Source organism: Schistocerca cancellata, chromosome 5, assembly GCF_023864275.1.
Source record: "Schistocerca cancellata isolate TAMUIC-IGC-003103 chromosome 5, iqSchCanc2.1, whole genome shotgun sequence".
Taxonomy (NCBI): domain Eukaryota; kingdom Metazoa; phylum Arthropoda; class Insecta; order Orthoptera; family Acrididae; genus Schistocerca; species Schistocerca cancellata.
In genome coordinates, this window is record NC_064630.1 from 41,021,061 (window position 1) to 41,043,179 (window position 22,119).

The 22,119-nt window shown below is 40.5% G+C and overlaps 1 protein-coding gene across 1 annotated transcript in view; it reads right to left on the reverse strand.

Moving 5' to 3' along the window:
• Window positions 1-22,119, reverse strand: part of LOC126187325 (FAS-associated factor 2) — a 120,248-nt gene that overhangs the window by 60,733 nt on the left and 37,396 nt on the right. The window contains exons 2-4 of the mRNA XM_049928343.1: window positions 21,627-21,960; window positions 7,138-7,324; window positions 6,350-6,523 (exon numbers count right to left, since the gene is read on the reverse strand). Of these exons, the coding sequence (XP_049784300.1) occupies window positions 6,350-6,523; window positions 7,138-7,324; window positions 21,627-21,960 (695 nt within the window). The remainder of the gene's footprint in view (window positions 1-6,349; window positions 6,524-7,137; window positions 7,325-21,626; window positions 21,961-22,119) is intronic.

Sequence of the window (22,119 nt, forward strand, 5' to 3'; positions counted from 1 at the left end):
GACACTCCCCTACGGCACACCTGAAATCACTCTTGCTTCGGAAGACTTCTCTCCATTGAGAATAACATGCTGCGTCCTGTTATCTAGGAACTCCTCAATCCAATCACACAATTGGTCTGATAGTCCATATGCTCTTACTTTGTTCATTAAATGACTGTGGGGAACTGTATCGAACGCCTTGCGGAAGTCAAGAAACACGGCATCTACCTATGAATCCGTGTCTATGGCCCTCTGAGTCTCGTGGACGAATAGCGCGAGCTGGGTTTCACACGACCGTGTTTTTTGAAACCCATGCTGATTCCTACAGAGTAGATTTCTAGTCTCCAGAAAAGTCATTATACTCGAACATAATATGTGTTCCAAAATTCTACAACTGATCGTCGTTAGAAATATAGGTCTATAGTTCTGCACATCTGTTCGACATCCCTTCTTGAAAACGGGGATGACCTGTGCCCTTTTCCAATCCTTTGGAACGCTACGCTCTTCTAGAGACCTACGGTACACCGCTGCAAGAAGGGGGGCAAGTTCCTTCGCGTACTCTGTGTAAAATTGAACTGGTATCCCATCAGGTCCAGAGGCCTTTCCTCTTTTGAGAGATTTTAATTGTTTCTCTATCCCTCTGTCGTCTATTTCGATGTCTACCATTTTGTCATCTGTGCGACAATCTAGAGAAGGAACTACAGTGCAATCTTCCTCTGTGAAACAACTTTGGGAAAAGACATTTAGTATTTCGGCCTTTAGTCTGTCATCCTCTGTTTCAGTACCATTTTGGTCACAGAGTGTCTGGACATTTTGTTTTGATCCACCTACCGCTTTGACATAAGACCAAAATTTCTTAGGATTTTCTGCCAAGTCAGTACATAGAACTTTACTTTCAAATTCACTGAACGCCTCTCGCATAGCCCTCCTCACACTACATTTCGCTTTGCGTAATTTTTGTTTGTCTGCAAGGCTTTGGCTATGTTTCTGTTTGCTGTGAAGTTCCCTTTGCTTCCGCAGCAGTTTTCTAACTCGGTTGTTGTACCACGGTGGCTCTTTTCCATCTCTTACGATCTTGCTTGGCACATACTCATCTAACGCATAATGTACGACGGTTTTGAACTTTGTCCACTGATCCTCAACACTATCTGTACTTGACACCAAACTTTTGTGTTGAGCCAACAGGTACTCTGAAATCTGCTTTTTGTCACTTTTTCTAAACAGAAAAATCTTCCTACCCTTTTTAATATTCCTATTTACGGCTGAAATCATCGATGCCGTAACCGCTTTATGATCGCTGATTCCCTGTTCTGCGTTAACTTTTTCAAATAGTTCGGGTCTGTTTGTCACCAGAAGGTCTAATATGTTATCGCCACGAGTCGGTTCTCTGTTTAACTGCTCAAGGTAGTTTTCAGATAAAGCACTTAAAAAAATTTCACTGGATTCTTTGTCCCTGCCACCTGTTGTAAACGTTTGAGTCTCCCACTCTATATCTGGTAAATTAAAATCTCCACTCAGAACTATAACATGGTGGGGAAATCTACTCGAAATATTTTCCAAATTATCCTTCAGGTGCTCAGCCACAACAGCTGCTGAGCCAGGGGGCCTATAGAGACATCCAATTACCATGTCTGAGCCTGCTTTAACCGTGACCTTCACCCAAATCATTTCACATTTCGGATCTCTGTCAATTTCCTTCGATACTATTGCACTTCTTATCGCTATAAACACGCCTCCCCCTTCACTGTTCAGCCTGTCTCTGTGATATACATTCCAATCTGAGTTTAGGATTTCATTACTGTTTACGTCTGGTTTCAGCCAACTTTCTGTCCCTAGTACTATATGGGCGTTGTGACCGTTTATTAATGAGAGCAGTTCTGGGTCCTTTCTATAGACGCTCCTGCAGTTTACTATTAGCACATTAATATTGTTATGCCTGGAATATCAACGTTCCATTTTTCTTGATCTAAGTCAGTAGTATGATTACTGGAATCAAGATGTGAAGCAAAATTGTAGTATTTTAATACAACATCATTAAGTTCATGACTAAGAGGCACCATTTATCACTCCACTTTATAAAATGTAGTTCTTCCTGGAGCATTTGTGGCAATGCAAAGAACATCAATCAAAATCCTTTAACATGTACAAATGAAATTTTTTGTTTGAATCGCCATAAGCAAATAAAAATAAAGACGAGTTTTAGAAAACCTACTCACAAACTTTTTGAGAGCAGGTAATTTAGAAAGTCTATTCATGTCTTGGCATGAGTCTCTGCATTAGAGGAAGAATGTTTTCCACTAGAAATGTAGGCCCACAGCGCATCTCAGCCTCAGGTTTCTCTTCATCATCTTTCTTTATTACAATACCAGCATAAACAAAGGGAATAAGTTTATGTTTTTCAGCAACCATGAAATCATGAGCCAGTAATTTTACACAGCACTCAAGGTACATTAATATTGGTGCTTGAGCAATTGCTGTAATACCTACTGTCACATAGGCTTTATCAAAATAATACTTCACCAGGCCAAAAACTAAAGATTCAAGTTTCCTTATTGTAGCTGTACACAGTTTCCCATATTTATACTTTACACATAGCACAGAGTCTGGATTGCACAATATACAAGGAAGAGTTACCAAGTGTTTTCTCCTTCCACTGTATTGACTCAGCTGGGAAGGAGTATTTAAGTATAATCTGATCAACTGATAGTACAGCATTGTTTACATAGTTCGGCTGGTAAGTCGTCCAACATTTTGCAGCACCTTCTAATTTCAGTGTGACATCTCTCATCAGCTGTGCCACTAAAAACTGCAATCTCTTTTAAGACTTCCAGTAAACTGAGCTGATTTTCTTCTACTCTGGGTCAAACAATAGTATTTTGAACTTTTGAGACCTGCTGCTATGCCGGAATTAATTTCACAAATTTTTAGAATCACAACCTTTTTTTTGTCATTCCATTGTGCTGATCTTTCTCTTCAGTGGTTTTACCTTGAATTTTCTGTCTTTTTTTGTTGCTTCATCTGTTGTATGCCAGCCTCACATGCTAACAGCAAGCTATCGAGTTCAGATTGTTTACTACAATTTTATTCTTAAAAGTGTTCTGACTAGACAATGATACAGGTACTGTTTGAAGTAACTGGCTTTCACTTGATTTTATATTAATATCTTTAGTGTCTTCTGCTATGTCTTGTTTCTTCCTGCAATTAAAAGTAAACATGTAAAATGTTGAATTTGGGCATTTCACATAATATGTATCTAAATCACCCTGAAAAATACAGCTACACAATAATGAAAACCACATTGAATCAACCCTGTACGCTTCGAAATTACCTCGGACAAGCAAACAGAAAGGTGCAGTTATCGATTTTGATTTATGGTAAGTAGTGAATAACAACTGAATTTAACTGACTAGGTTGCTCTGTTTTTCAATTTGTCATGTAACGCTAACTACATTTTTAGCATGGGAGAACAAAACATTAAAACACAAAACTTTAATTCCCTTTTATGTCCACAGATTCTAGTTGTTTTGGTGGTTTGGACAATGAAGGAATGTTTGGAAGGGGATTTGATTTGGGGGGGGGGGGGGGTAGGGGAGTGTCACTTTCTGTTTCATCAATTTTCTTTGGAATTATTTGATTTTTTAAATCCACTTCACTTTCAACACTGTCCCTACTTTTCGATCTTCACCATTACGTGTTAACTGCATTTAATATTTTTTGTTTATTTTTATCAGCACAAGCTGCACAGCATACTTCATATAGTTTGTGCTAAGGAACATCTAACTCACCTTTTTACGTATTTTAAATCTGTTAAATACACTAAAAATCACAAAATAGTACAACCAACAAAAATATGTCCTTCACTCAGCGAAAATCTTGTTTCGACCGAACGACACAATAAACATACACAAAACTGGGGTGACGTGGCGATTTTTGTCAAAGCCTCGAAGTTGGTAATGGCCTTCCACCATATGTCAAAGGCAGCCCACATGTAACACTGTACAAATAGTGAGTGCGAACTCGCACATCCGCATGTGCCAAAAATGGATATAAACAAATCTAAACCTTGTTTAATAATATTAATAGAGACTGTAATATTATAAAGTTTTTCATTAGAGTTGTAACACTTTAGGATTTACACATGTAACATGACAAGGATTATGACTGCCCCCCCACCCCCCGACGCTTTGTTGATTCTTCCCCTCCCCCTTAATGTGTGACGTAATTCATGGACAGACCCATAAAGGAAAATAATAATGTAGGCCTTGTCTTGTTGCATATAATGACAGTGTGTGGCACGAGAGCTCCGCATGGCAGTATTTACACTGCAGTTTTCTGCCTCTGGCTATATTGCTTCCCAATTTTAGTACATTTATGACTGTTTTGTGAAAGGTTTCAATGTCAATATCGACAGGTGCTATCTCACTGTAATGTAAATGATAATTAATCGAAACCCTCAGCTGCTGACAGGTGTTGCTGATTTACCTCAATGAGGACAGCTGAAAATGTGTGCCCCGACCGGGACTCGAACCCGAGATCTCCTGCTTACATGGCAGACACTCAACCCATCTGAGCCACCGAGGACACAGCTGAATAGTATGACTGCAGGGATCTATCCCTTGCATGCTTCCTGTGAGAATCACATTCCCAACTGTCCACAATCTACATTCGTAATGTTCCTAATAGATATTTGCCCATCCACTCATTACTCGTGCCCACTAAGTCGACGATTCCCGTAAGAGTTCAGGCAACCTGTGCGGATTCGCATAGACGAAGGTCAATGACTGGATAGCCTTTAACTATATATGGAGATAGTAACTGTTCCTGAAAGAACAGATACCATTGATGACTGTGCAGCTTCTCTAGAATAAATGATAATTAATCGAAAACCTCACCTGCTGACAGGTGTTGTTGATTTACCTCAATGAGGACAGCTGAAAATGTGTGCCCCGACAGACTCGAACCCGGGATCTCCTGCTTACCTCATTGAGGTAAATCAACAACACCTGTCGGCAGCTGAAGGTTTTGATTAATTATCATTTATTCTGGAGAAGCTGCACGGTCATCAATGGTATCTGTTCTTTCGGGAACAGTTACTATCTTCATATATCACTGTAATGTCTTTCTAAGAGCTATTGAATGCACTTATGAAAAGTACGTAGTTCCATGTATAAAAAGAAAAATGTTTTAATATATCTGTTGACACCAGAGTTTAGAGCATTATTTGTTCACATACTATCAATTGCTGAAAACTTCGTTTTCATATCTGGAACTGCCTCGAAATAAAAATGTCTTACATGACTCACCCTGTTTACAGTGATGCTATTTGTTGAAACAAATCCTCCCACTGACCGTTTGTCAGAGTCCTTGATGGAATTTACAGTGGCATATACAACAACATATAAGAGTAATGCCTAATTCAATCTAGGCACCACAGCTTGCAATGGCAGATTATGCAAATTTAAGGCTATCTGGTGATGGATTTTACTGTCTCTTACCAGGACTGCTATGCTGCCTCCTCTCCAATCATGTCAGTCAGCTATTTATGTAGTACAGTCCTTGATTAAAAACTGTTTATTCAGCTGGAGCCCTGTTTATGACATTGCTGCAGCTGCTATGCAGTTCACCTGCAACTTTCCCATTTAACTTCATTTATTTGAAAGAATAGTGTGTCTGTTCCACAGTAAAATGTTAAATTTTGTCTTGCTGCTGGTATACTTTACAAAAGACCAGAATCTCTTTGGATTTTCTGCCGGATTTTGAGACATGAGTTTTGTTGGGTGAAAATATTTGTAGTGCTCAATTTTGAGCTTGTATGAGGCATTGCCAATTTTGGAGATTTTATGTTTTTTTAAAAATCTGGTATGCTTTTTTCGTTGCTTCTTCAACAGTGTCCTGGCCTCTTTGGTATACCGTGAGGGATCTGTTCCATCTCTTATTAACTTGCTCAAAACTCTCAACTGCCATAAATAATACTACTACTTTCGATTTAAGTGCCATTTGGCCTAAGTTTATGAAGTTAGTTTGTAAGAAATGAAGACTGTCTCTTGGGAAAGCATCATGTAAATTTTTTTTTTTTTTTAACAGATGTAGTTTGCATTTATTTTTGGTGCATTTAAATGTTAAGCATCTTGATAATAAACTAGAGCATTGGATGCATGACCAACAAAAAAGAAAAGAAAGAGGCAATATCTTCCATCCTGTCAGATATGCACAGTTAGACAAGCACATTTACTCTTGTGTAGCATCCATTAAAAATTAATTAACCATTATAATAAGTTATGCAGAGCATCATCCATAACCACACTGCACAAAATGAAAATAATCTGTACAGCTGAAAAAAAAAATTAAAAATACTCCATACAAAACTCACCTCCCAACAACAGTCATTCTGTTTTCCCGAAGACAAATTACTGCCAGAAACGGGTAGCCATTTTCTCGTAATGCCTGAGATACTCGATAGCCCTCTGGGGTGGTCACAGAGCAGCCCCAAAACAACATATTTGTATTAATGTACGTCACAACCTCCATGTCTGATAATGTGTTCCTAGAAAGCAAAGAAAGTTTCCACGTTCTTATATCTTCTCACATTTAAAAACTCTACAACAAATACGAATTAATTGTTCATTATAGTTGTGCGAGTCTATGTATGACAAAGTGCTAAGTGTCACTCAGGACATAGAGGAGGGTCGAGTCTCAAACGGGCACAATGAAAAAGAATACTAGACATATTTAGGCTTTTGGATAAAGTCCTTCTTCAGAAACAGAAGACTCGTATACTCAAACAACAATTCACACACCTGGCTAATGTCTACAGACACAAGGCCCAACTGCATCTGATGTGAGCGGCAATCTACTGGGGTGGGTAGTCGGGGAATAATGAGAAGGCATGTGGTGGGGAGGGGGACAGATAGCCCTCTGTGGCGGTCACAGAGTAGCCCCAAAACAACATATTTGTACTGAAGTATGTCATTCTATTCTTGGACTTTACAATGATCGAAAGTGCAAAATATGCTAGAATCAGAGATGGGGAAAGTAAAACTAAAACTACAATGAGAACCAAGTTTGAAAACATTCACAAAAATTAGGACTGTATTACAATAGCTCTATGCTTTTGTGTATGTAAACACATTGAAGTCCTCTATAAGTGCAGCAGCATACCTACAGAAATTGTCGGTATCTTGATGATCTTCACAGTGCAAGTATATTAGAAGGAAACGAAGCTCTCGCTTAGCGTCATTCAGTGCCTGGCTGTATGTTCCTTGATAAAACACTGGATGCCTTGATCCGTATTTTTCTTCAAAGGAATTTATAAATTTAAGTACATCACCAACAGGATCAGTAATATCTGCAAAAAATGAATATGTGGATGAAACAGTTGCTGCTGATCATATGCTATAATATTAATCTGCCTTCTCCTTGTATGGTGCACCTGTATAACTTTTCTTTTATTTTACACATCTAGTTCCAGAGGAGCAAATGTCCAAGGTCATGGAATGTGTCAGTACATGAAATTATAACATAAAAGTAATAACAGATAAAATAAAATGATTATGAACCAAAAAGAAGACAAGCCATAAGTTTATATACACGCAATTAACAATATAACACAAAAACCAGCTTAAATTTTCAAGGAACTCCTAGACAGAATAGAAGGAGTGACCCACAAGGAACACTTCAGTTGCAATTTGAAAGCGGGTGGATTACTGCTAAGACTTTTGGATTCTTGTGGTAGCTTATTGAAAATGGGTGCAGCAGTATACTGCATGCTTTTCTGCACGAGGGTCCAGGAAATGCGATTCAAATGCAGATTGGATTTCTGCCTAGTATTAACTGAGTGAAAGGTGCTTATTCTTGGGAATAAGCTAATATTGTTAACAAGAAATGATAGTAAACTCTATATATATAAAACAGAGGGAAACATTCCACGAGGGCAAAATATATCTAAAAACGAAGATGATGTGACTTACCAAAGGAAAGCGCTGGCATGTCGATGGACACACAAACAAACACAAACATACACACAAAATTCAAGCTTTTGCAACCAACGGTTGCTTCATCGGGAAAGAGGGAAGGAGAGGGAAAGACGAAAGGATGTGGGTTTTAAGGGAGAGGGTAAGGAGTCATTCCAATACCGGGAGCGGAAAGACTTACCTTAGGGGGAAAAAAGGACAGTGGCAAAGTGATATTTCCAGCAGAGAGTACGAGTGTAGGACAGTAAATCTTTGACGATGGCTGTTCGGTTGAATCTGGGGGTAGGGCTGAAGGTGAGGCCTTTGGATAGGACAGAGTTTTCGGATTGGGAGAGAGGTTTGGAGGAAAGGTTAACTACTGAATTAGGGTGTTGAGGTTCCAGATTGTGTTGATTAGAATTTTGAGGTTTTGGGGGGAGTGGAGCTGGAAGTGGGAGATTGAGTAGATGGGAGAGACTGGGTCTGTGTGCAATGAGAGGAGGTTGAGGTTTGCTGGAAAGGTTGTGGAGGGTGAGTGAGTTGCCTTTCCGGAGGTGGGAAACCAGGAGATTGGATAGTTTTTTGAGGTGGAGGGTGGCATGCTATTCTAATTTGCGGTTGGCCTGTAGGAGGATGCTCTGAACAGCCGGTGTGGATGTGGGAGAGGAAAGATTGAGAACTTTTATTAAGGATAGGAGTTGACGGGTGTGTTCATTGGCAGAATTGATGTGTAGGTGAAGGTTGAATTTTGTGTGTGTGTTTGTGTTTATTTGTGTGTCTATCAACATACCAACGCTTTCGTTTGGTGAGTTACATCATCTGTGTATATATATATATATATATATATATCCCGAATTTCTCCACCCTTTAACACGTTTTGGAGGCAACACATCCGCCTAACCTTGTTGTTTACCAACCCAAGTTCACTACGGGATCAACATAGCTCAGCTTTAACCAACACTTTTTTGACTTTTTTCACACCAGATCTCCAGTTGCTTTCTAATTCACCTGTATCTCTCCCCATATATTTTTATTTTCATTTTCATTTCAGCCTCATGTTACACTTTCCACCTTCTAATACCACATCATCCCCCACAACATCCCCACAACGACCCCATTAAGTTTTATTTACATTCCCTCCGCAAACATGCCTTCACCCTAGCCAGATTATGCTCCCATATTTTATTTACTCAGGCTTGTCTGACATTTGGCATTACCCCCAAAGGCCTCACACTTAAATTTCCCATCTCTGGCTGTAACCCTTCCTTCCATCACTCCCTATACCAGTTCCAAACTGAACAATCCATAGCCCTCACCCGCCTAAACGTTCACCTACACATCAACTCTGCCAATGAACACATGCGTCAACTCCTATCCTTAATAAAAGTTCTCAATCTTTCCTCTCCCACATCCACACTGGCTGTTCAGAGCATCCTCCTACAGGCCAACCGCAAATTAGAATAGCATGCCACCCTCCACCTCAAAAAACTATCCAATCTCCTGGTTTCCCACCTCCGGAAAGGCAACTCACTCACCCTCCACAACCTTTCCAGCAAACCTCAACCTCCTCTCATTGCACACAGACCCAGTCTCTCCCATCTACTCAATCTCCCACTTCCAGCTCCACTCCCCCCAAAACATCAAAATTCTAATCAACACAGTCTGGAACCTCAACACCCTAATTCAGTAGTTAACCTTTCCTCCAAACCTCTCTCCCAATCCGAAAACTCTGTCCTATCCAAAGACCTCACCTTCAGCCCTACTCCCAGATTCAACCAAACAGCCATCGTCAAAGATTTACTGTCCAACACTCGTACTCTCTGCTGGAAATATCACTTTGCCACAAAGAAAAATAATCCTAATCCTACTCCTAATGATCCAGCTCCCCAAGACACTATACAAATTGAACCCTACCTGGAACAGTTCCGTTCTCCGTCACAGCGGGACCCACCTCCTCTTCCTCAAAATCACACACTCCAAACCTTCCAGGAATTTCTGACTTCCAGCCTTGCCTCTCAATCCTTCTTAAAAAACCTTAATCCTACTCCCAACATCACCACTGCTGAAGCCCAGGCTATCCGTGATCTGAAGGCTGACCGATCCATCATCATTCTTCCGGCGGACAAGGGTTCCACGACCATGGTACTTGATTGTCAGGAGTATGTGGCTAAGGGACTGCGTCAGCTTTCAGACAACACTGCATTCAAAGTCTGCCAAGGTAATTCCATTCCTGATGTCCAGGCTTCAAGGAATCTTCAGAACCTTAGGCCCCCTACAAAACCTTTCACCGACTCCATCGACCTCCTGACCCCACCGACACCCCGCACCCCTACCTTCTACCTACTTCCCAAAATTCACAAACCCAATCATCCCGGCTGCCCCATTGTAGCTGGTTACCAAGCCCCCACAGAACGTATCTCTGCCTACATAGATCAACACCTTCAACCCATTACATGCAGTCTCCCATCCTTCATCAAAGACACCAACCACTTTCTCGAACGCCTGGAATCCTTACCCAGTCTGTTACCTCCGGAAACCATCCTTGTAACCATTGATGCCACTTCCTTATACACAAATGTTCTGCACGTCTAGGGCCTCGCTGCGATGGAGCACTTCCTTTCACGCCGATCACCTGCCACCCTACCTAAAACCTCTTTCTCATTACCTTAGCCAGCTTCATCCTGACTCTCAACTTCTTCACTTTCGAAGGCCAGACATACCAACAATTAAAGGGAACAGCCATGGGTACCAGGATGGCCCCCGCGTATGACAACCTATTTATGGGTCGCTTAGAGGAAGCCTTCTTGGTTACCCAGGCCTGCCAACCCAAGGTTCGGTACAGATTTATTGACGACATCTTCATGATCTGGACTCACAGTGAAGAAGAAGTGCAGAATTTCCTCTCCAACCTCAACTCCTTTGGTTCCATCAGATTCACCTGGTCCTACTCCAAATCCCATGCCACTTTCCTTGACGTTGACCTCCATCTGTCCAATGGCCAGCTTCACACATCCGTCCACATCAAACCCACCAACAAGCAACAGTACCTCCATTATGACAGCTGCCACCCATTCCATATCAAACGGTCCCTCCCCTACAGCCTAGGTCTTCGCGGCAAACAAATCTGCTCCAGTCCGGAATCCTTGAACCATTACACCAACAACCTGAAAACAACGTTCGCATCCCACAACTACCCTCCCGACCTGGTACAGAAGCAAATAACCAGAGCCACTTCCTCATCTCCTCAAACCCAGAACATCCCACAGAAGAACACCAAAAGTTCCTCACTTGTGACAGGATGCTTTCCGGGACTGGATCACACTCTGAATGTGGCTCTCCAGCAGGGATACGACTTCCTCAAATCCTGCCCTGGAATGAGATCCATCCTTCATGAAATCCTCCCCACTCCACCAAGAGTGTCTTTCCGCTGTCCACCTAAACTTTGTAACCTCTTAGTTCATCCCTATGAAATCCCCAAACCACCTTCCCTACCCTCTGACTCCTACCCTTGTAACCGCCCCCCGTGTAAAACCTGTCCCATGCATCCTCCCACCACCACCTACTCCAGTCCTGTAACCCGGAAGGTGTACACGATCAAAGGCAGAGCCACGTGTGAAAGCACCCACGTGATTTACCAACTGACCTGCCTACACTGTGAAGCTTTCTATGTGGGAATGACCAGCAACAAACTGTCCATTCTCATGAATGGACACAGGCAGACAGTGTTTGTTGGTAATGAGGATCACCCTGTGGCTAAACATGCCTTGGTGCACGGCCAGCACATCTTGGCACAGTGTTACACCGTCTGGGTTATCTGGATACTTCCCACTGACACCAACCTATCAGAACTCCGGAGATGGGAACTTGCCCTTCAATATATCCTCTCTTCCCGTTACCCATCAGGCCTCAACCTCCGCTAATTTCAAGTTGCTGCTGCTCATACCTCACCTGTCATTCAACAACATCTTTGCCTCTGTACTTCCGCCTTGACTAACATCTCTGCCCAAACTCTTTGCCTTTACATACGTCTGCCTGTGTTTGTTATGCGCGGATGGATATGTGTGTGTTTGCGAGTGTATACCTGTCCCTTTTCCCCCCTAAGGTAAGTCTTTCCGCTCCCGGGATTGGAATGACTCCTTACCCTCTCCCTTAAAACCCACATCCTTTCGTCTTTCCCTCTCCTTCCCTCTTTCCTGATGAAGCAACCGTGGATTGCGAAAGCTTGAATTTTGTGTTTGTGTTTGTTAGTGTCTCTATCAACATACCAACGCTTTCGTTTGGTAAGTTACATCATCTTTGTTTATATATATTGTTGAATTGTGTGTTAGAAACAGTGAAAACTGAGTCTTATTGTGATTTAGCGTTAGTTTATTTTCTACAAGCCATGAACTTACGTCAAGAACTGCACTATTTGAAACACTGCCAACACTGCACACAACATGCTTAACAACCAAGCTATAAATGTTTTAGAATAACTGTAATACTACAGGGCATATCATTTATACAAATAAGGAACAGGAGTGATCCCAGCACTGATCCCTGGGGCACCCCCATTTAACCATGCCCCGCTCAGACCCCACCTCATAGCCAATTACAACAGTGTGCAGAATGACATTTCGCTGTCTGTTATTAACGTAAGAGGTGAACCAATTCTGAGCTATTCCCCATATTCCATAATGGTTCTACTTCTGGAGCAATATTTTGTGATAAACACAAAAAATGGTTCAAATGGCTCTGAGCACTATGGGACTCAACTGCTGTGGTCATAAGTCCCCTAGAACTTAGAACTACTTAAACCTAACTAACCTAAGGACATCACACACATCCATGACCGAGGCAGGATTCGAACCTGCGACCGTAGCGGTCGTGCGGTTCCAGACTGTAGCGCCTTTAACCGCTCGGCCACTCCGGCCGGCGTGATCAACACAATCAAACCCCTTAGTTAAATGAAAAAAGATGTCTAGTGTTCAAAACATTTTGTTTAATCCATCCAGTATCTCCCAGAGAAGAGAGAATGTGGCATTTTCAGTTGCTAAACCACTTCTAAAACTGAACTGTACATTTGATAGCAAATTCTGTTAAATAAAATGATCAATTACCCTCACATACACAGACTTTTCAGTAATTTTAGCAAACACTAATGGCATAGAAACAGGTCTAAAATTGTCTACATTATCCCTTTCTCCCTTTCTATTGGGTGGCTTTACAACTGAGTACTTTAATCATTCAGGAAACTGGCCATTCTTAAAGGAAAAATTAAAAATATGGCAAAGTACAGGGCTAACATGTGCAGCACAGTACTTTAATATTCTGCTAGGCACTACATCAAATCCATGAGAGTCCTCAATCTTCAGTGATTTAATTGCTGACTCAATGTCCCCCTTGTCTGTATCACAGAGGAGTATTTCAAACATCAATCTCAGAAAGGCATTTGCCAAGAGAATTATACAAGTCCCTGTAGAAACTAAATTTTTATTTAATTCACCAGCAATGCTCTGAAAATGATTGTTAAATACTATACATATATCTGATTTATCAGTAACAGAAATATTTTTACTATGAACTGACTTTACATTATTGACCTTGTGTTGCTGACCAGGCACTTTCTTTACAACTGACCATATCGTTTTAATTTTATCCTGTGAATTAGCTATTCTATCTACATACCACATACTCTTTGCCTTCCTAATAACATTTTTAAGCATCTTACAGTACTGTTTGTAATGGGCTACTGTACCTCGACTGTGAATACTTCTAACATTTTGATATAATTCCCACTTTGTTCTACATGATATCCTTATCCCACTAGTCAGCCACCCAGGCTGCTTTCACTGATAGTACCCCATTTAGAACATTCTAAAGGAAAGCAACTCTCAAAGAGCATGAGAAATGTGTTAAGGATAGCATAATATTTGTCATCTATTTAGATCTTCGAATAGTTTCCCTAAATTCAAGTGCCCCTGCAGAACATTCCTGTTCAGTGCAGTGTCATGATATCTATGGACTCAAATGGAATATTGTTTGACATACATGGCCACTCCTCCACTCTGCAAGGAACTCCTTGAAAAACAGCCAGTTAATCTATATCCTGGCAAAGGAATCCTCTGAATTGTCAAATCATTTAAGTGAAGGTCCGATACACCAATAATGTCAGAGTCATCATCTATAAGGAGTTCACTAACTTTATCTTTAATACCTATTGATAATATTCACCTGTAGCCATCCATTTCCACAGACACATGTAGAGAGAGGGGGAGGGAGAGAGAGAGAAAAGGTTATATAAACCAAAAAGCCCACACAGATTTAAAAAAAGGATGAGGATACACTATGCAGGGAATGGAACGGGGAAAAGAAGAATAGTGGAAGAACATCACTTCACACAATAGCACACAAGAACTCTTCAGTCTGTATATTACAGTTACTGTCGCAATATAAGCTACATATATACAATTACGTATTAAGATCAAGGACCATGGATCACATTAAAGCTGAAGATCTTAGTGGGAGCTTTAGAACATTGTTCAGTACTAGGATATTTCAGGAAACAATACTTTCATGGTATGAATGTTTACTTCTTATAAAGCTGTCATCAATCCAAATAATCCAGTCAACTAGTGCTGACAACAGCCAAATAGTGGAAAGTTTTGTATACTTATTTTACGGGCTATCGATATGTTTTTTAGAGTGCTGAATTTGAATTTTCAAAGTCCCATCAAAATTTCAATCAAAAAATGAGTCAAAAACAGAAGAGTTACAAACAAAATGGGAATTTTTGGCTTTCACTTTGTAGTGATACAAGGGGTAGCAAATCTGTTGCAAAAAATCAGTACATTATTTTACAGGCAGAACTTTTATTACATGTAATGCGTTCATTTCAAGCAAGCATCAATTTGTGGCGTCATCATCCAAACATGAATTAATTGTGATCTAAATCCGTTTTGGCAAATTAAATAATTTCTCTAAGGTGATAAAATTTTATTGACTGTGAAATATAAACTCTCGAAGTCTATTCAGAATGGAAATATTTAATATAAAGGTGTTTCGGTTTTTCTACGCTTGAAAAGGAGAGTGATTTTATGTGCAGCTTTTACTCTGAGACAATGACTTACTTAGAGTGCAAAATGTGCGCGTTTATAGTTCGCTTGCCGGCATGATGAATTTTATTTTATGATTCCGACTTGAATGGAGATAAATTCTGTTCCACTTAGATTTTACCAGAGATCATGTCATTACCAAAGAGTTGTTTAGCTGACGCTGGAAGTACTGAAAACTGTACGCTATATTTGAAATAAGTTACATGCCAGTGCGAGATCGGGCTGTTCAGTAAATCGTGGACAATAGCTATGAATATGCTTGGATTTGATCCACGAAGCTGAAGTTAATTTTGACATAAGTGATGATTTGGACAAAAACTAACCGAAGAGTTATTTAAAATATCAAGGATCAATTAAAATTTATACATGTACAATGCTGTTGATTGCGTTGCCAAGCAACGTCGTAAGGAATTCATTGAAACGGTTCGCGACACAGTAAAGTCAATTACACACATAAATGCAACACAAAGTTTGATGACATGTGAGAGTATGATAGAGTTTCTTATCTTTTCCATAAATTCCAATAAACAAACAATGAGATTACTAACTGTTGCATAATTTCATTGTACGACTACGGAACTTGTTATATTTACTGTGTCTCTTCACCAAGATATCTCCGGAAGCTGGGATAAACAAGAAGAAAGAAGAGGCATCAGCAAACCTTATAACTCAGAAACTATGCAATTTTTGGCAAAGCTGACTACTTGTGGTAATAAGAAAGATACTATTTCCCACAAAACAGCTCTCAGAGACCTTTTTTGTCAGACCAACCACATGGTTTGTAACATGTGTCGAAGTTTGTGCGATTTCAAAGCGAAAAGATTGGACGTCTTTGGACCCCCCACCCCTATGTGCCCTTACCATACTTTGTTGCACATCCATTGCTGATTTCCATCCTCCACTAATGTCACGATGGTACTGGAGAAGTTGTTAGTTGATACTCGATGCAGTGCAGGGGTATGATGTTTGTGAGCTGGCTCTGACCAGTTGCATGAAGTTGTTTGGCACAGTGAGCAGTCATTTTCAGATAACTGTGACAGTTATGTTTCCTTCAGTCAACTGATGTGCAACTCAGTTCTATTGTAGGTGTTTGATGGTTACCCTGACAAGTTGAGCACTAGCCCCAACAGAATGAGCAAACATGAAGGTCCCACAAACACAGCTCTGTAGAAATGACCTTCAACAAAACGAAGGCAACCTGTGCCTCAGGAAAATTCGAAGAACAAGGACCACTTAATGTAAATATTAATGGACAAATTGCCCAAAGCAGGCATAGCTTCAAGCAACCTGTGAAAGACGCTGATACCTTGATTATCAACACTGCAATATCTTTGGCCCAAACCCATTTACCTGCCGTAGTGTTGGGGAGGAGATATAGCTTCTCGTCGTTCTAACAGGCCTCAATCAACAAAGTAATGTATTACTGATGAAACCAGGGAAAAGGAAAATCCCATGGCAGTTTTACTCTCCTCAGAGAACTTGATAGAATATGCTGTTTTTGCATGCAGTCAGCAGATGTTGCCGTGCTTCTGTTCTCTACAATCAGGAGAAGGAGAAGCACATCACTACACTGAAGAAAAACCCTGAACTGAAACAGGACATACAAATATTCAAAGACACGAACACACACATGGAGACTGCAGCAGTGTGTGGTTAACACTTCTTAATTAAGCTACAAGGTGGTATAAGCAGAGAGCCTTTGAACTACCTTGGATATAGAAGCTACAGCAAACTGCATTCAGAAAACTTTGCTTCTCTGCCATCAAATGAGGGTGCTGCTCGCCAGCACATTCTACCGGTTTACCACCAGGTACAACAGTGACTGGGCAAAAATAAAAGTTCCTAGAAATAGGGTTGCACGAGGTCCAAGAACACACGGTTCCAACCATTATGCTTCAGCCGCAAGCACCCAATGTTATTCTGTCCATAATGTTTTGATACATCTGCACGAAACAAAATAAGAAATATGCTCTTCAATTTATTATTTCCTGTATCTTCAGCTTTTTGTTTCTATAAGTGGTAGTGTGCTGACGTGTGCTTGGATCTGTCGTACCAGCATTGTTAAAAAATGTGTATCTCAACTGTACATTAAAAGCATTATAAAAAGTTATTAGAAAGGTAAAAATTAATTTGCATATATGGGACATCCATACCTGTCTGTTCATCATTTCACCCGCAACTGAAATCCTGCGTCAGGAGGATCGGAGCAGACAAGAGGAATTTGCAGGAGCAGCAATCCTGCATCGGCATTTTTATAATCGAGATTACGCACAATGGAATTAATGTGAAGCAATATGCAATGTAAATTTGAATATTGACCTTGAATGTCTTGATATTGATGATCTGTTGATATTGGTATCAGTTAAAGTCACCAAGGATTGTGTACAGATTCATAAATTATCTTTTAATTTCTTTCAACTGTAGTTTCCAATCAATTTTTTCCAATTATTCACGCAATTATTAATCAATTCCCACATTATCCCCCCAACACACACACATATATACATGAAGTAGATGTAGAGTGAGGAATTGGGTTTTGGTGGTGGTGCTAGAAATTACATTAACTTGAAGATGTGCTACATGCCTTATGGTTGGTAAGATGAAAAAAGCCACTCAGACCTATTCTGTGGGATATTTTATTCTTTTTATTTGCATAAACAGTCAACTTTTCCAAAAATTGTATTACTTCAGAGTTATAAGTGAAAACCACAAAAAAAGGCCCAATTTTTGTGTTTTTTTCCATTATTGACCAATTTCCAGGTTGAAATTTTGGTGGGACTTTGAAAGCAATTAACCACTGAGCTGCTTACAAATGCCCACAGTCGGACTACAGACCTGAAGATAGAAATCAACATCTATTTACTGGAGATGGGTTACGTATTTTCTGCACCAGGTCAGGAGGGTAGTTGCGGGATGCGAAAGCTGTTTTCAGATTGTTGGTGTAATGGTTCAGGGATTTTTCTGTACCAGGTCGGGAGGGTAGTTGCAGGATGCGAAAGCCGTTTTCAGATTGTTAGTGTCATGGTTCACTGGAGAACGTACTAAAGAAGGAAAAGAAAGGAAAAGGAGAGTAGAAGTTAAAAGTACTATAAAAAGTTGTGTAGTAGTGTGCAATGATCTTTTGCTCTCTTACACTCTTATGGTATTGTTGCTGCTATCATTGCCAATATGAAACTATTACTGGGCTGTATTAATTCATGTAAGTATAATTATTTAATCATCCTTTCAATTAAAAGTACAATAAAGAGGTTCACGTGAGTAAAAATGAAATATGAGGTCTGTTCAATAAATTCTGGAACTTCGTCCATAAAATTTTTCTACATTTATCTTTTACTTATGGTCTCCTTCAAAATAGTCTCTTCCACTATTGATACACTGCTTTCAATGCCTTTTCCACTTCTGGAAGCAGTCTTGGTATGCCTCTTGCTGGGCTGCATGAAGCACCATCTCTGAATTTTCTTTTATCTCAACTATCATTGCAAATTTTCATTCTTTCAATGGGGTTTCCGATACTGGAAATAATAATCATAACAAAAAGAAAAAAAGATCTGCAGGGGGCCAGGGCTGGAGAGTACAAAGGATGAGGCAGCACTCTGATTTCATTTTTTGTGCAACAGTCACGCACCAACAGGGATCACTGCACGAGTGTGTTATTGTGATGCAAGAGTCATGAATTTTCTTGCCACATTTCAGGCTGTTTCCTTCTCACATTTTCTCACAGGCATCACAACACATCCCGATAGTACCACTGATTAACAGATTGCCCTGTGGCACAAATTCATGATGAACTAATCCTTCAAAGTCAAAGGAAACCACAGCGTGGCTTTAACATTTGACCTGAACTGACAACATTTTTTTTGGCCTTGGAGGACCTTTCCCAACCGACTGTGAAGATTGAACCTTGGTTCTTAACATCATAATTGTAGACCCATGTCTCATAATCAGTTATGATTCTCTTAAGGAACATCTCATTCTCATTTGTGCGATCCAAAAGCTCTTGAAAGATTTCAAGGCGAAGGTCTTTCTGCTCTTGACTCATGAGCCATGGGATGAACTTGGCAGCAACATGATGCTTCGAAGATGCAGTGTCAGGATTACACGACATGATCCAACTGAAATGTTACAGTGTTCTGCACTTTCTTGGACAGTCAGTCTTTGGTTGGCACATACAATTTCATTGACGTTCAAGACACGAGCATTATTGGTTGACTTCGAAGGGCATCCTGAACGAGGGTTCTCATTAACTTCCCTCCAGCCATTTTTAAACCGTGTGACCCATTTATAACACTGAGTACAGCTTAAGCACTCATCACTGGAGGCTTCCTGCATCATTTGGTGTGAGTCTGTACCAGTTTTCTCGAATTTCATGCAAAATCTAATGCAGACACTTTACTCCGCTAACTCTGCCATCTTCAAATTCCCAAACTGTGTGACACAATGTTCTCTTCAAGACAGCACTGAACAATAACTAACAGACATACAACAATGAAACTTCTGAAGTTACACACTAACCACAGGCGTGTGTGCAGGGATGCCAACAGCATTTCGCTCCAACACAGCACTGGCATGAAATTACGAATTCTCCAGAATTTTTTGAACAGACCTCGTACTGCATATTTGGCAAATCTTTGCAGTAGTTTGAAACTAGCTAATCCTAAAACTAGTCACTCTCACACAAAATAACTGTTAAGGCAACAAAGCAGATTTACAATTTAGATGCTATCAAAATGTGATGTTGTCATTGACAAGAGTATGAAATATTTGCAACAGGGGGTGGCTGATGTGTGCCATGGAATGTCTTTTGGCAGGCTTGACAATCTGATTATGGCTGACTGGAATATGAATGCTATAACTTCGTCCAATTTTACACCTAATGGTGAGAAGGCCGTGGAAATCACTGTGGTGATATGTGAAGGATTTTGTGTAGGAGTTTTCCAATTTTAGGGATACCTGAGAAATTTTTTACCAAGTGTTCTGTTCCCATTGTACAGGGTGTACATAAAGTCTGGGAACACTTTCAATTATTTATTGCAAAAGAACTAAACATTGTACAGATGTCATACATATTGCATTTTCAAGAGAAGCTCTGAAAGTTTTTTTTACAAACATTCGATATGTGAACTTTGAGCAACCCGGCAGACGTCAATATGGCAATCGAATTCTTGCCATACCTGTCCCAGATGGCATCGTCGATTGTGGCAATCGCTTCCTGTATTCTCTCCCGGAGCTCTGCTACATCACGTGGTAGAGGCGGTATATACACCACATCTTTAATGTGTCCCCACAGAAAAGAATCACGCGGAGTAAGATCTGGTGATCGGGGAGGCTACTTCATGAAACAGCTGTCCCCTTCTGTAGCATGGCTGATGCATCGATGCAGCAGCTCCGTGTTAGGTACCCGCGAACTTCACAATGAAAATAGGATGGAGCCCCATCCTGCTGAAAGATAAACGGAGAGTCCGATTGCATTTGAGGCATCAGCCATTGCTGCAATGTGTCCAAGTAGGAATATCCAGTGACAGCGCTCTAGGTGAAGAAGAATGGCACATACAGTTTTTTACGTGACATGGCACAAAAAACATTTACCTTTGGGGAATCACACTCAAAATCTATGCATTCATGTTGATACTTTGTATCCCAGATTCGACAATTATACCTGTTCACTTTCCCATTAGTGTGAAAAGTGGCTTCGTCACTAAAAACTAAGCGATCAACAATACCATCCCCATCCTCATTCAATTGTTGTAACTGTGAACAAAATTCAAAACGCTTGTCTTTGTCATCGTCATTGGGCTTCTACTAGCTCCAATTTCAAAGGTTTCATAGACAGCTTCTGTCGCAGGACTTTCCACACTGTCAATGGAGCCTCTTCGAGTTCACTGGATGCACGACGCACCAATTCCTTTTGACTCCTTATGAATGTCTCTCGTACGTGCTTTAAATTCACTTCAGTCACACTGGGACATGCGCTTCTCTTTGCCAGGCACAAGCAGTCCACCGTAACGAATTTGTTGTGCCAGTGGTAAATGGCCTTCCTTGTTGGTGGCTTCTTATGATACTTGTGTCTAAACATCCACTGAACAGCTGTAGCACACTTGGTTTTATCGAACTCCAACACAGAGAAAGAGTGCTCCACACCTGAACTCGCCACGTTTGCGACTAGGGCTGACTATCGGCAAATTACCGAACTACGCTGTGGCGGTAATTAAAAAAAGAGAGAGAGAGAGAGAGAGAGAGAGAGAGAGAGAGAGAGAAGGGAAGAAGAAGAAGAAGAAGAAGAAGAAACCAACAACTTTCACGGTTTCTCTTCAGAATGACATATGTATGACAACTGTACAATGTTTGGTTCCTGTGCAGTAAATAATTGAAAGTGTTCCTGGGCTCTATGGCACCCTGTATTATGTTCAGCTCTTTTTTTCTATCTCAGACCTCTTTCTATTACCGTTTCTTTATTGTGGACCCCATACTACTTCCTGTTGTTCTCCCCAGTTCCGCATTCTTCTCTCTCTCTCTCTCTCTCTCTCTCTCTCTCTCTCTCTCTCTCTCTCGGCTGAAACCAATTTATTTTTTATAACATAATACAAAGCAAAACACAAGTACTTACATCTCCTTGGATCTGGCCTTATAAAGCCAAATGTAAACCGCAAAAAGGTTGCTACTGTATCATAGCATATTCTGAAGAAAAGTGAGACAATATAAGATAAAATGCCACGACTGCCTCTTGCAGGGGCAGGTGTTGAGAAGAAAAATTGACTGATGCGTGATTCATTGACAGGTGGTGGAGACTGCACCAAGTCTGGAGGTTCCCTATCCCGAGAATAGACCGACGGTCGGCCCTCACGCATGTTGAGTTGTTCCTGTACTGACACCTCTAAGTCCCAAGCATGTCGTTGCAGCACATCGCGGCAGACAGACATATCCTCAATTCCAGTTAGATCCTGAAACATATTAACATTATAAGCCACAAAAATTGGTAATAATGACATAAATATACACTGATTTTTACTTTAAATTTGGAACTGTCAGTGTATAAATTAAATTATAAAGGTAATGATAATACCTGTTTTTACTTCTGCAATACCTAAAGGTTAACAACA